The sequence below is a fragment of the Cydia strobilella genome, chromosome 16, assembly GCF_947568885.1.
Source record: "Cydia strobilella chromosome 16, ilCydStro3.1, whole genome shotgun sequence".
Classification (NCBI taxonomy): Eukaryota; Metazoa; Arthropoda; class Insecta; order Lepidoptera; family Tortricidae; genus Cydia; species Cydia strobilella.
In genome coordinates this window covers 10346651-10362739 of record NC_086056.1, presented here as the reverse complement: position 1 = coordinate 10362739, position 16089 = coordinate 10346651, and the positions used below count along the sequence as shown (strand labels likewise).

At 37.6% G+C, this 16089-nt stretch overlaps 2 protein-coding genes across 3 annotated transcripts in view; one reads left to right on the top strand and one right to left on the bottom strand.

The window, feature by feature from the left end:
- LOC134748301 (ETS-like protein pointed) overlaps positions 1-16089 on the top strand; it is a 166084-nt gene that overhangs the window by 6412 nt on the left and 143583 nt on the right. The window lies entirely within an intron of this gene.
- LOC134748403 (ATP synthase subunit d, mitochondrial-like) lies at positions 7907-9748 on the bottom strand. The gene is made up of 3 exons (XM_063683185.1): positions 9550-9748; positions 9052-9270; positions 7907-8165 (listed from the first exon to the last, which is right to left on the bottom strand). Exons 1-3 carry the CDS (start codon positions 9666-9668, stop codon positions 7958-7960), a joined length of 546 nt encoding a protein of 181 aa, XP_063539255.1. The 5' UTR covers positions 9669-9748; the 3' UTR covers positions 7907-7957.

Sequence of the window (16089 nt, the reverse complement as noted above, 5' to 3'; positions counted from 1 at the left end):
CAGTATTAGCCACGATTACATCTACTGTACGAGTAGGTAATATAGCTACATTTTGGCACGTGAAATAGAATTTTTTGAGATATACGTTTGGAATAGGTCGGTGCGCGATAAGCGGTTTTCCATAATACCATTGTATTGCGGTTTAGATGAAAAACGCCGTAACTGTATTAACTGCATTATACTTCGTTTTTCGTTTAAAGTTTCAGACCTATAACCTATAACAGTCCGCGTAACACCTGAAGCTTATAAACGTGAGTTACAGTTCAACAGAACGGTATGATGCACTAATTTGTTCAGCTTGTGTTCAACCCTATTGATAAAGGACGAGAACGGTAGTCTGACCACGCCAAGTTTTCCTGTCAAGTGGCAATAATCTGGGATATTATGTATGCATTGTTACTGCCAAATCATTGCGAAGTTAGCGTGGTCGGAGTATATATAATATGTTTCTTTAATCTTTCGGGTCGGGTACCGATAACGTAGAAAATCACTGATCTCATACATTTTATTTTTTTAAGTTGGATTCTTTTCACTAAATTAAATAACTACAAAGAACTGTTGCTAGTCATAGTAAGTATAGGGCCGGGGGTAGGTAATAACCTATCCCCGGTTTCCCGCAGTAAAATTCAGCAATTTCAGGAAAATCAAAGGGCCACAAAACAAATGTTGATTGATTAGATGACAAAGAATAATACATATACCTATCGTAAAAATCTTTTCTTGGAACCCCACACGCATTTGTACAATAAATTGCGCATTATCTGTAAATTAACGTCATTATCTCTGCTGAATCATAATCGTAGCAGTTGGTGACCAAATGTCTCGATCATCAGGTTTTATCTTTTTTGTGATATGAATTATGAATTAAATATCGTAATGAAACATTTATCTCAAGATGGCTATGGCTCCTCAAGGCCTAGAAAGGTAAAATAGTCCGAATGAGAACATGGGATCTTCATGTTTATGTAATTCTGAAGTCTTTCGAGGTAAAATCCATAATCCTTATCAATTGAGAATGACTACAACAATGATATCACATTTATTAATAGGTACATACCTATATATTAAGAGCAACTATTAGGTTTACTAGCAGTTTTAACAGCAACTTTTTCTTATAAGTTGTCCTCAAATATTACCGGCACAGAATTTCATAACGTGACTAAAGAAGACACAGAATCTGATATCAGTGTTTATATTAGTAGGTAGGTATGAATGCCCTAAACGTTTTATCAGACATCTATCTGTGCGTTATCACTCAAGGCTCTGCCGGCTGCGGGCGAGGCATGTGGCATGTTCAATACATAGCTATAATAATATATGTAAATGTTATGAAAAAAAATTAACAGCTAATAACTTTATGTGGGTATAAGTTATAACTTTCTTTTACCAACTAATTATACATATAGTAGATAGGTAGACAAATTCGTCGTTCGTCAAATTAGGTAACTTAAAAACTTATATCTAACATACTTACATACCTATCTAACCTACCTAAAACGCTAGACAGGTCCATAATCCATACCAACATTATCAAATTAAATTCATAAACATGGGCATCAGAACATCCAGTTTTCGGATAAACCGCTGTAGATATCAAGTTAATTTATACGCCACATTATGCCGAGCCCCAAAGGCGTCCTCATTTTGTAACATAAATCGAAAAAAAAAACTGTCGATCAACATCTGACGATGAAACTTCAAGCTAGTCTCCGAGGTTCGTGCACTATTGGATGCGACAGGGGTGGGTGGGGTGGGGGGTGACATCTGTTGCGCTGTGTGAGTTAGACATTCGATCGTCTTTGTGCTGAGTAGGGTTGCCACCATGCTAAGACATGTAGCTTTGCTGTGTATTTATGAGTACTTCCATGGTACGTAAGATACCTATCCAGGGAGTTTTGTACTGAGTCATACCTAAGGAGATTGAGATGCTTATTTTGATATTGCCCATACACTGAATCCCTATTTGCCAATACATAGAAAATTATGGTCAAGTGTCCTTAACTTTTAATTTGGGCACGAGACAGTATTTATAAGTTATGACCTAAACCAGTCTCAACACACGGTATGCAACTTCAGAAAAAAGTACTAAATAATGCATCCAAAATTATTCTGAAGTGGCTCCTGTTAGCTCCGCAATCATTGTTGAAGTTAAACAACATTCTATAATCTCACTTCAATTGTCTTTATTTAATTTACAGCACCTCTTAACATTACCAAAGTAACCATACAAGATTTATGGCGTACCATAAACGCGCAAAACGCGTGGCAACCTTACAGCCAGTGCTTATCGGTGAAACACAAAATTGGCAGGTAATTCATGGTAAATGAAGCTTTATTTAAAGAGCATAAGGAGTTAAAAGGATGCATTTTAGCTTGGTCCTGGTGTACACCTTGCACGCAACGGGATCGGGACTCGGGACTGATCCCTAGCAGGTAGTCGCTTCCCGACGGAACACTTTCTCGCTGCGAATATCACATTATTGGAAACAAACGTGTATAAAATGCGAGTGGGAGGGTGCTATTTAACAATGATATCCGAATCGGTTCACATTAAATATACGCCGGAATATAGGATGCCGAATGGAAAATAAGGATGCTCTCTTGTGTCAGGAAGAATTCTTTTCGATTCCTTTTATCTGAATTTTATTCCTTTTATACCTATGTAATGAAAAAAAAATTTAGGTTGTTTAAGTTTTAAGGAAAATAGATTTTAAAAGTCAAGAACCTAACCTAACCAATACCTACCTTAGTAAAATACTAGGATATTCACCTGGGTAGGTAAGAATAACCGGACCTAAAAATATTTTTTTCAAAATGTCTTTAGGGTGGCCAACCGGCCAACATAGTTACCTATATAATTATTTTTATTAAAATATAATCTTCTTCGACCTTATAGCCAATTACAAGCATCTTGTTAAAGTCCGATTAAACAAAATTTACTGAATAATTATGTCCTGTTCTGCTTGTGGTACCCAGACTCTAGGTATCCATACTCTTGGTATCCATACTCTAGGTTCTAGAGTATGGATTATTGGATACCAAAGGGCTGTTCTCAACGTCTACTGTATCAACAATGACATTTTCATCTCGACACTCTTTACTCTTACGGTACCTATCTTAACTATATTTTTGGCACGATAGCTTCGCCTGCTTACGAATCTACATCCTTCACTCTCTTGCCAATTGTTTGTTCTGAAAAGCCTTGTCCTTTTAATATTATAACTCGTTATTGTTATTGTTTGGAATATAATAACAAAAGAAAGTTGCATCGTCGCTCGCAGCCAGCACGTTAATCGAAACATCGCCCGACCAAGCTGGCACAGTAACAATTCAGTCCAAGTACTAAATATAGTACAAAATAAAACAACTGTCGCTTGCCCTTCATTCAGCTGAACATAAATATTATAATTTTCCACCCAATGTCGGTAAAAATAGAGTTGATTATTGTTTGACGCGCGTGGGCAGGGTAATTGGTAGGAGCCGTCATGAGCGCAGGCGCACCAGAATTTTTAATTATGAATTAATTAGTGGCGATCAACACCAAACTTGCCTAATCCCTGTTACTCATGTTAGCCGTTCACACTAGCGCTTAGCAGGTAATTGTACTAAATGCGCGTGCTGTATGAAAAGATGTGATAAATTTAAAGGTATATAAACATGAGTTTTGAATGATTCACGGTTAGTTTCACTAGACTTATATTGATTGTAACTGCGTCGAAATATCGGGTAATCACGTTCTATATCCCGGTCAATATAAGTCTAGTATATAAACATATTTTTAAAAGTGGTGTATTTTCGACTGTATCCTCCTGACGAGTGACGACCATCAGCGTCCTATATGTAGTTGGGCTCCAATTATTAAGTCTTAACTTTTTTCAATTTGCCAGAATAAATAAACTAGCAAACATTAATACCCGGCTTTACCTTATAGGTGGCTGTTAATAACTTTCCCAAACACCGTGTAGTTGTGTTAGTTGCAATAAAGAAAACCATAGGTAATTTTCAGATCCCATATACCTAACTTCATTATCAAATAATATACAGCCACCTAAACATATGCATCGCGCCGACCCAAGCGCGGGGTCGTCGACTCTGATAAATATTAATATATCACTGTATCCAACTCGTATCTATGCAATTAACTATATAACCAGTCTATATACACTGACATATATATAACACCCTGAGTTATCAGGTTTTACATTTGAATTTAATTCGAAAATAACAGGACTCACTATGAAATTCATACATTGGGTTTACCAAAATAAATACCTATGTAATTTCAATCCGATCTCGTCTTTCCCGTTTTTTTAGAGTTCCGTATCCAAAGGGTAAAAACGGGGCTCTATTACTAAGACTCCTTTGTCCGTCTGTCTGTCACCACTTCACCAGGCTGTATCTCATGAACCGTGATAGCTAGACAGTTGAAATTTTCACAGATGATGTATTTCTGTTGCCGCTATAACAACAAATACTAAAAAGTACGGAACCCTCGGTGCGCGAGTCCGACTCGCACTTGTCCGGTTTTTGTAGCTTACTCGTATTTTCTCTACTAGCGTCATGCCATGCCCGTTTCGATAGGAGGTCTCCTAATTTTTCTATTGTATTAGTCTAACCCATATAAGGAAAAATAACCTACTTGTCAATTTAACCAATTTACAATAAAAGGTCTATTGTCTCAAGAGATGAAATTATTTTAGGTAAAATTCGGTTAAATGAGGCGTTATTTGTTTAAGCGCTACCTGCCCACTATATTTAAATGAAAATGATAGCACAAAATTAATAATACTTATGTGTGTGAGGTTAACAAACGGCAATATTAGAATAATATCAGATATCCAACGCCTTGGGTCGTGTGGCGTATATTAATGCATAGTTAGTGGGTGTCACACTGTCGTCAAATGCCAAAATGTCGTATCTTACTATAACACTTGTATAAAAATATGACTTGTGGGTTCTGTTTGGTAGCATAGCTATCACGGTTTAGGCCAAGGTAATGGTTACGACGCGCGACTGCCAAACGTGAACGCGTGCATCCAAAGAATCTATAAGTAAGTATGTAGGTAGGTTTCTTTACTCTCTAACTCCTTCAAACTAACTACGTAAATCAATATCAACAACAAATCTATCAAGCAACTAGCAACTTCGATGCAGCAATGAGAAAAAGCTATGGTAATGTAAAACATGTTGTTTTAGTGTAAAGGCTCAAGTTTAGTTCACAGTGAATATTTACAATAAGAAAGTTCGCATGCAGATAATAAACTAGATGCATTTGCTCGTAAAACGTTGCAGTTAATGTGAAGCTTGTTCTAAGTGTAAGTTCAGTAAAGGATAGAAAATAAATGCCAATCACATGGAAAACATATACATTTCCCAATGAATGGAGTGGATGTTGGAATTGTATGTAGTAAAGCGTGAAAAATTACAAGTTTCGGTAGGGTTACAAGCAACTAGCAATTTCTAAGTACTTTCTTGAACATAGAACACAACACAAATAAAGACGGTAAAAAATGGTATTTCAAACTTTTCAAAGAGCCAGTTAACTTTCGAAGACCTTGTTTCTTCAGCAGACACCATAGGTATGATTACAATAGTGATGACAATATTTGAAATTGAAAAATTGGCAACTCAACTGATGGCAGCTATAGGGTTCATGATCGTTGTTCTGTAGGTAGGTATATTAAAGGATGAAAGCAATGCTGAATAGACCGCAATCCAGTCTCAGTGGTCGCGTTTAACTCGCTTTAAACTTAGCATTTCAACAGCTTCACACATTAGTCACCGAGTTATGTTTATGAATGGGCGAGGGTAGGGAGGGGAGGGCTAAATATAGCCAGCCTGCAACAGGTGGTCCCTCACCCTACCAGAGTCACAAACGCCTACGCACTTGTGTGAATGTGCACCAATGTATCGTGTCAACAAAACGCGATAGGAAAAGTGAAAACGCGCTCTCGCCGGAAAGATTTAAATACATTTGCATAGGCACATGGTTAAAAAGTATTGGCTTGTTGGTAAACAAATCGCGTGCCTACATGGTAATTGTAATTATCACGTTCCCAAAAATTGATAGGGTTAAGTAAAGTCCGTTGAGAACGAATGTTGGGATAATGATTTAGTCAAAGTTGCTGCAAGCAGTCTCCGCTTTGGCAAGCTACCAAAGCTCCACCATGAAAGTCAGGCCAGGCCACCAAAACATTTGCAACCATAATAATTATCAGTAGAACGACACACAGTAATGGTGATTTCAGGTTTTGATATTCCTCAAACTACAAAACTATGCAACTTAAAAATACTATCAGTGTATATGAAAGCGTTGCCGTTGCATGCAATCTAATTGCTTGTCAACTTATGAAATCTTCACAATAAGTTCTAAAGATGCATATTCCTAGACTTGGGCCCTAACCCTAATCACTTCCGGTCGCCTCGGATGTCCGTGCGTTGCCGACGGATCTGAACCGCGTCGACGCTAGCTTCTGAAGAAAAGGATGAGATATTTTTAAAAATATCCTTTAAACCGGATGGAAAATTACTTACAGATGATGAAATTCGAAAGAAAAAAATATCTTTGTCTATTTTCTAGAAATCTGGTATAAGGACAATGTGCTTAATAGGCCTACGTTGTACTTGTGTAGATATCCCCTTTCAAAAAAACCTCATGGAAGCTTACTGTTGTCAAAGCTTTTCATGATACTTTAGAAGCTACACATTATATACCGTCAGTACATTCTATACCGTCCATACTTCAAATATTCTGTCAAGCAAGCATTAATAGACATGCTTATATCTGTAATGTCTTTAGGTATTTACGATTACCTATCTGTTTAATAAAGACTTTCTATAACCCTCAATGACTAATCCCATCTGTGGTGTAAACTGGAATTGAAATACATTTACTACTTACATGGTAGGTACAAGACAAGACACTTGTACTGTGTTGAGTCGAGTTAAGAAACAGTTTTCTCGGAACCGCGTCTGGCACTGCAAGTACGCATCGTCCACTCACAGGGATCATTGCTCGTGAAATATCCACATTAAGTTTGTATTCATCCAGTTTGCATCTATTCTGGACTGCTAAGCTCTCATTGCCAGTTTGTACAGAATTACACTATAATCCCTGATCAGGGAATAAAAATAATTATGCAAAAACGAAAAAATTACGTTACGTGCATTTACATTAATAACCACTTTGAAATAAGCATCTATTTTAATGTCTTTATAAATCGTCTTTGCCTGTCTTTGGTGAAAGATAGCAAACTCAAAGCTAAAGAGAAGTCAAAATCAAAGGTTTCAACAAAGTACAATTGACGTTGCTCCTAATTTAACTTGCATTACATACTGTTCAAGTCTGCAATTAGTTAGGAATGGCTTTTTGACATTATAACAAATCTTAGAAATTAATCTCACTGCAATTCAATCCCAGCATCAATCATAATTTAGCACAGCTCGCCGTCCCCGCGACCCTGAACGTGAACTAAATATAGACTTATTCAGCCCTTTTCTGTGTGCCACAGCCATAGACAATAAATCAAACGTTTGTTTGGACTACTGCGCTACTGGTCGGCAATTTTCATTGTTATTTTTTTTTCTCCGCAAGCACACTACTGTCGTAAAACCTGAAACTTGTTACGCACCTAATTCTTTGGTTTACTGAAAATCTTCTCAGAGCAAAATCGCAAAAAGTGGAGGACGGGTAAGGGAAGTACGGCAGATGCAGAAAACATGAATTATTTTATAATAAAGACAAGTTTAAATTCAATTTAGTGACGTGAGTTTATTAAAAAAAAATTTAAGACAACAACACTAAACATTTTAAAAACATGATACGAGGGGAGTGATCTAATTTTCTAAACTCATTTAAAATTTGCTTTTTGCTCTCTCGTCTGCAAGCATATCTCTATATTCTCCACTCGTTTCAATTAAACATGAAAACACAATACACACCGAATGAGAGCCAATCCTACTTTTTTGGAGTAAATACATCCCAATGTCTGAAGTCCCGCTGCTCCGGAGTCCTATATCCCGGCTGTTCGTCCGGCGTATGCGGCCAGAAGGTCGGCCGGTTAACCGGGTCCAGCGCGATGCCGGGGTACATGTCGTAGACCATCTCCATGGTCATCACGTCGAACTTTGGTAGAGAGTTAATGTAGTTTATACCCTTTGTGGCCCTGTTGAAATACGCTGTTATTAATTTTTAGACCATAGTTTTTGAACTGACGAGTTATTTCTAGGAGGTCACCAAAATTACAACAATGGATCGTTTAAAGTTTAGGAAGTTTAGACTTCATTAAATCGCGTTTAGTTCCTGCTATTTCTACTTTTACAAGAATGTAATTAATTATGCAGTCTCGTCTCGACTCGTCAAGCGATCTCAGACTAGGTCCGGCCAGTGTTGGCGGGGCCTACTAATTAATCCACCATTAAACGGGTATTTGTAGCAAGTTGAATATTTGTTACTAGAACATTTTGTTGCGCACAGAAGCCGTGTTTACATCTGTGCCTATTTCCTAACCATGACACCTGACAAGACAGAAAGATAGTGGACAAGTATATATTATAATGTTTACCGAATTATCTTTGTAAACTGTCGCCTGTCATTTTGTCACTTTGTGAAATGAAATAGGTACCTGATCTGATCTAGTAAGTTTAATAAACTTTATGCTAATTAACAGTGGCGAGACGTCCATATACCTCGATTCCCAAGCCACCTAATTTTAGGGAATTGAGAATATATTTTCCTAGGTAACGCAAAAAAGCAATAAAAATCAACTACGCTTTGTCATACAAGTTTCTTTGACTCGCCTCCACTGCTTTGGCTAAAAGATACTGATATCTTCTCTTATGTAAACTATGTGTAATAAATATCCAAGAGCTATTAATAAAGTCGCAAGCGCAAGACTAAGGAATAAGTACCTAAACCTTTAAATAAAAATGTTTGGAAACATCATAGAACAAAAAAACTGTTTTCTGAGAAACTTCTACTCATAAGCGGCTAATGTATCATTTCAGGCAAGGTAATCAATTTCTAGGGCAAATATGTAACTAGTTTCTTACAAGTCGATTTCCTTCTGGCGTTCAGCGACGTACGCCTTTATCTCTGGCTGTAAGCCCTCCCACTGCTTGTCAATGGCACCCGTCAGGCTGTCCGCCGGGACGGGCACTTTGTAAGCCTCGTAGGAAGACTTCATCTGTTCCACGAGGCCCGGCAGCGGGCAGAGTTTCTGGTATTCCGCCCAATCGATTTTGGGTGGCTCGGGTGGATTTGCTTGCACTCTATGGAGTAAAGTGTAGATTTTTTTATCATCACCCAAAGCATGCCCATAGTTGACTTTGAAGCAAAAATTTGGATCAACTACATAACATACGGCATTAACTGTATTGTTGGACATACTTAGATAATTTATGAAAACCACGTGATCCAAAAATTTAGTTGTTAATGCATCATTCAACCACAAACTATTACTTATAGATCCACCTAAAACCTCATTATTTGCTACGTTATGATTACCAAGAGGAATACTTTCGCATTCACTGAGGATTGCATCACTTTACCTCCTAAAATAGGCATCAGTTTTTGCCTTGAAAGCCAAGTAGTTGCCTTTCTGTTCAGGTGGTACTAGTTTTTCTAATTCTATCCAATTAATGGAGGGTTTGGTAAATCTTTTAGCCATGTTTCGTCCTTTTAGCTAGTCAATAAATAATTAAAGTAAAAAGCTTGTGTATTATGAATACTCGCAATTTATGTCAATATAGGATGACATTATTTAGCATGACATTTAAAAACAACATGTCGCAGCCCAAGGAGGTTTCTTGCACTCAAACATAGCCATTGCTCTTAGAGGATATAACTAAACGGAGTAGCCATTAACAGGCGTCCCCCTCTGTCGAAAATAGTCGGCCAATGGTCATACACAATGTATGGACTGACGTTTATCTGACATGGCTTTTTTTCGTTACGTATACGTTACGTTGAAGTTCCCCTCCCCCGCAAAAATCGGCAGACTTTTTTGCACAGAAAATTACAGACAAGGCGTCTCCGTTTGGTTATGTCCTCCAAGCCATTGCTAGTCTAGTTTGGCCAGGGACTACCTGATTACAAACATAGACAGAGAGAATTATACTGTCTTTGTCCTATGTTCCCAAAAGAAAGGGATGAGTATAGATTTTTTTGGTCTTATTTACTGACAAAATGCTGGGTTTGCCAGACTATAATAAGTTTGCTTTCAATATTCATAATATAAACTCGTCAATCATGCTTGTAGATGAACGTTGGATGAACGTGACTACTTGTCAATCTATTGCCAGTGTCATATTGTATCATTGATTTAATATTCTATAAATATATTTCCGGGTATCCTATAATTTATAATGATATACTTAATAGTGCAATAGATAATGCATAGTAATGCTTTTATCCTAACATTTATCACTTTATCAACTAAGTCTCCAAAATGTAAGTAATTTGTTACACAAAACGTTTACAACTCAGTAGTTCCATAGTTTATTGGAAGTGATACGGTCTCAGTGTAAAAATGGATCGATATTTAAAAATGTAATCGCAAAGCTCAATTGAATGTATTTATATATTTTTTTATTAGTCACACGTCTGACGACGCTAAAATTTTAGTACCTATGATAGGGTAAATTCCCTTATGAGTGGCACTCGAATATTGAACCACATGTGGCGGATATAAGTCGCTTTCTTTACCTTATAGACACAACTAGCGACCCGCCCCGGCTTAGCACGGGTTACACAAAACCTTAACAAATCATACACCTGAACCTTCCTCAAGAATCACTCTATTGATAGGTGAAAACCGCATGAAAATCCGTTCCGTCAGACGCGGCGCGGGGACTTTGTTTTATAAGGTGTAGTGATGATATCTGTGGCAATATGAGAGCAGTACCTGAACTACCTGGAAAGCTTTCACTATGCCAGTGCATAAACGAATCGATTAGCCGCCACGCGACGCAGAAGACATTAAGGAGCATGCGATATCGCGTGAGGCTGTTGCTGTTGCCAGGTTCAAGTTCTGTAGGTCGGGAACCTTATGGCGGTACAGTCGGCGCCATGTAAAGTACTGATTTGGGCAGGATGATGTATTGAGACAACGAGTGCATTGCTAAGACTGTTTATTCATTACCTGCCCTACCCACATCTCATACATACGTCTACCTACAAATATAGTATTTTTTTCTGTCGCGTAAAGTTTCCAAAATGTTCAGGGAAATTTCAGAAGAAATAAGGGAAACTCATTATGGAAATAGAAATTTCGATTTCTTCATGAAATGTTTCCGAAATTTTTCCATGTGGACATTTTCAGCAATTTTCGAAACGTGGGCACATCAGTAACTTGGCAGAGTTCAACCGGTTCAAATATTACTTAAATCATATTTACGTGCGCGTTGGCTCTGTGGACCAACATAGTTAGGCACATATCAATAAAAAAAATTGTATAACATCGTCCTTATATTGGCACAGTTTTTATATACTTAATGATCTGCATGATCTTTCTAGTTTTGACTTTTTTGTCGCGTAATTAAAGATATGGTTATAAAATGAATTCGTGTCTCTCTGACACTAAATTAATGATGGACATTTTGCGATCGATAAATGTTTTGTAAATAGCATGTTTTTTCACCACACCAGAGTGGTAAAGGCTCTCTTGATTGTTCAAAAACTGATAAGAAAGTTGCATTTTATTCACATGTGAGGCAAAGTAATCAAATGCAAATTTTGAGTTGTTTTCATATGTTTGCTGGTATAATTGACTTTTAAATTATATGTGTAATAACATTCATTTTGAATCGAATTGCTTTGATTTTGTTTGATATTTTGGTTAGTATTTTCCTTGTGTTGGTGTGGTGAACAATTTTGTGTTGCACTCGGTGGCAAAATTAGTTTAATCCTCGTGCCTTGAAACCCTCGCAACGCTCAAGATTCCATTTTTCGAACCATATTTCACTTGCTTTATTAATCTTAGTACGAGAGGTTAAACAACAACTTTGCCCAATTGTAAAACAAATAACTATTATTAATTCGTTGGTTCATGAACCAAAAACCACCTAGTGCCTGGAATAAAATACCTAAGTTGAATTTTGAGGAAAACCTCGGCGAAGTCCAATACAGTATCTAACTTTTAACTTCTGACGTACTCACTAGAATACAAGAGAATAGCTTTTAATAACAATTTATTCGCTCGAAAGCGATGTGTCAACCAGATAAAATATCAAAACCGTGACTTTTTATGGCGCGTTCGTGTCTTAATATTTTATTTGGGACACGAAGTAAGTTGGATATATGATAAGCTAAAGTGAAAATCGGGAATTTCATGATAATTGAAGGGACTACATACAGCCTTGCCAAAGCTATAGTATAGTATAGACCGAAATTAAACTATCGTAAGACATATTTTAAAATATTTAGATCAGCCATAGATACGCTTACGGATGCGTTTTATAGTATAAATACGCTAACGGATGTATCGGCGAGCTTTTTGCTAAATTCAACGAATCGTTACTAGGTACATCTACCTCTAGTGTTTAGGCGGCTTGTGACATCTAAGTATAGCATGAATTCTCCATGTCGTTAATAATACAAGGTTCCCGAATAAATTCTGCCGACTGTACATTAACATACGTTGAATGCCTGTGCCCCAGCAATTTGTCGACCGCGTGTTGGCAACTGGCAGACTGCCCTGAGGGTGTGATTTTGGTCCATGGTCCATGTTTCTGGAAGTCGACGAGAAATGCGTTTATAAGGCTTGGATATTTAAAATATGCAGTAGGTATATGGTAACTTTAAGTTACTTTTTAATACAGTTGCTCAAAAAGTGCTACTTTACGTAGCTGTTTAGCGTGCGGAAAGTTGTTTTTCGCGAACTAGTGCTTGTCACTTTTCCAAAAAAAATTTATTTATACTTGTTCCAATTCATGACTACTTATTGATGTGTTAATATTATTTTTTTAAAAAAATTCAAAATGGCGGACGAATGTTTGAAATGTCACCGTATAAGAATGATTTCGCTTAAAATTTAGTTTTTTCTTTGCAAGTGTGATGAAAAGCATTGTGTGTAACTCCGGGGGTAAGAATATTCCTACTCGAGTCTTTAACTCGCTCCAGCCTGCGGCTGTCGTTAATATATAGACTCTCGTACAATATTTCCCTTTCCCCCCAACGTTGCACAATGTACTATTCTATTTTTACATACGAAATATTAAGCATATTGCAAGCTTCAGAGTTACATAGTCAAGTGCAGGTGTGACCGAAGTAACTTTATTTTTTTGCCTTTAGAAGTTACTCAGATTGCCCTAACACATTTAAAACTTTCTCAATTCATCAAAAAATAAAAGGTTTGTCCCGAGTAGAGTACCCACAATTAAACAGAACACCTGCATGCATTTTCTTCGTAGACGAGACAGTTTAAAACAGGGACCGGACAACCCTTTCCGCGATAAAACCCTTTCAATGGGCGACACTTAAACACGGCTAACACATTGAAAGACTTTCCCTTTTGAACTGCAAGCCCATTCATACCCTTACCTTTGACTAACCCTTACCGAAAAGCTAACCAAAAATAAGGCTAGCTCTTAATAAGGGTTACCCTTATCTTTAAGCGCTTTTTATAAAGGTTTCCCTTTGCGTGAAAGAGACAGGATTAGTATATATCTACGGTAGTGTATGAAAAGGAAAGAAAATACGTGCCTAGTCAAAGAACGCCGCCGTCGCCGCCGACGATCGCTCGCATTTGAAGTAATGTGTGCTTTATGAACAAGGTAGACGACTTAAATTAGCACGCTTATATGCTAAAAAGGAAGTCCTTTATAAGGCTAACCCTTATAAGCAATATGCAAGGTGTTGGTGAGCGGATGATAAGGGTTTTGTAAGGGTATTTGGGCTACCGATTACTCAAATGTGGTAGCTTTATATAAGGGTTTTTAAAACCAAAACAAAGGGTTTCGTCTGGCAAAGGGTATGGTGAGTTAAGCCTTATGCAATACCCTTATAAAATCCCGATAAGGGATAGCGGGCCGGTCCCTGGTTTAAAACATATACTTTGGCCACGCTAATTTTGCACAAACTTGGCAGTAAGAATGCATACAAATCCCTATAAGCTTGACTTGACGTAGCACTTGACATGAAAACTTAGCGTGGTCTCACTTTAACAATATTGTAGAGCCATCCGTTTATAAATACATTTAATTTATGTCCGAGTTCCATAGAAATTTAAAATTCCAAACAAAGATGTTCGTTTAACATGCATAATTCCAGAAAATTCGTGGAAACACAATGCACAACGTAATGGTAGTCGCGGAACATGACAGATAGGTTTATCTTATCGCGACCGATAGTGTGGGCGAGCTTTGCCCAAGTTTGCGATAACTTACGATGTACAACTATTTCTATTGCTCTATGTTTAACTAAGCAATAGGTACATACAATTGTGATAGTAAATATTAGCAACATTATAACTTAGAAATGTACAAGAAATTATCAGTGTCAGATGTCAATTGTCAGCGTAGTGAAATTAAATAAATAGGCGCCAGGCTGCTGAAAGACAGAAGATTTTTCTTCCGTTTCCGAAAGTTACCGAGGCTTGATTATTTGACTTTGAATTTGAAATATATTTCCATAAAGTTTCCTTGTTAAAGTTTTAACCTGCATGATAAAAGCTCCAGTAGTCCCTCGTCCTTACTTAAGAGATCATACGTAGGATCGAAGCTTTTACGATACAGGCCGCGTAGCCAACATGCCAATCGCTTTCGCTCCGTAGCGAACGAAACGCAACTGTCACTGTTGCACTAATATGGAAGAGTGATAGAGATACACAAAGCGTTTCGTTGTCGTAGTCGTAGCGCAAGCGATTGTCAACTTGGCTAGGCCGGCAGTAGTGACTAGACAACAACTAAAATAATCATAAATCAGCAGCTTAGGCTATTAAGGTGGGCTCACCCTTCCGAACAAATCGGCGCTGATCGACACGCCGTTTCAATTAGAACAATCACGCGCCGGTGTCACTGCCGTATCCGGCGGATATTGGCGTACGACACGACTCCTGCGCACAATCCCGACGACATACTTACACTCTCCGGCTATCACCCCAACTTACAAATATGCTCGACCCTCTATTAGTCACGCAAACGCTAACCTTAATTATACACCCGAAGGGTTCATTAATTCCTAACGCGACAGAAAATAGATAATTTAAAAAGACGTTCGGAAACCGTTTCCGCCGGATCAACTCGTTACATTTTAAAAGTAAGTCCTTCGGCTTTGATGGTTTCAGAGAAGGGTTTGGGGAAATTATAATCTGTTTCTTTTGAACTCTAAATTAGAAGAGATTATAGATCCTCATATTCCTTATGTGGCGTCGTCATCAGTCAACACGACACTCAAATAAAACTCGTGCCATAATTATGATTGTTGCAATTAAAAAGCGACGTACAAAATAGATCTCGTTTAGTGCACGGTATACCTAGACACGCACACTTCCTAAGATACGATTGGTTGAAGTTCCTCGATCCAAAAATAAATAAATCGTAAGAAACCAAGTAACCAAGTAGCCGCGCATTTCACGGCGTGGACAAAAAAAGACAAATGCTGTAGATAGGCCGATGGAACAGGTTCCTTGCGGTTACTGAAGCCGTACTGTTGCTAGGTGCAAGAGTATTCTACTCGATGACTTTCGAATGGAAGGCTTCTTTATGATTGGACGTTTTGACGTATCGTGGGAAAGCTTGACATGGACTTTATAAATATCATTTTATTCGCGTAGGTTAAATATCCAATATACTTACAACGTTCAATATTGAAGATTAGATGCTTGCAAATTACACAATTCCTAAATCGGAAGTGGCTTACGGAATCTATAGGTGTACTCACCACACCTGCATGTGTCATGTCTTAAGACAAAAATATAAAATCTTAGCACTCTTGAAGTCGGTATTCGATACGTAAAAGTCTCCTGTTGCCTATATGAACATTATAACGTCAATATTGGTATCAACATAAACTAAGTAATTTATAAGTACATATTAAAACTATCTCCCCTCGCAAAAGACGTGCAGCAATTTTCCACGAAAAAACTATCA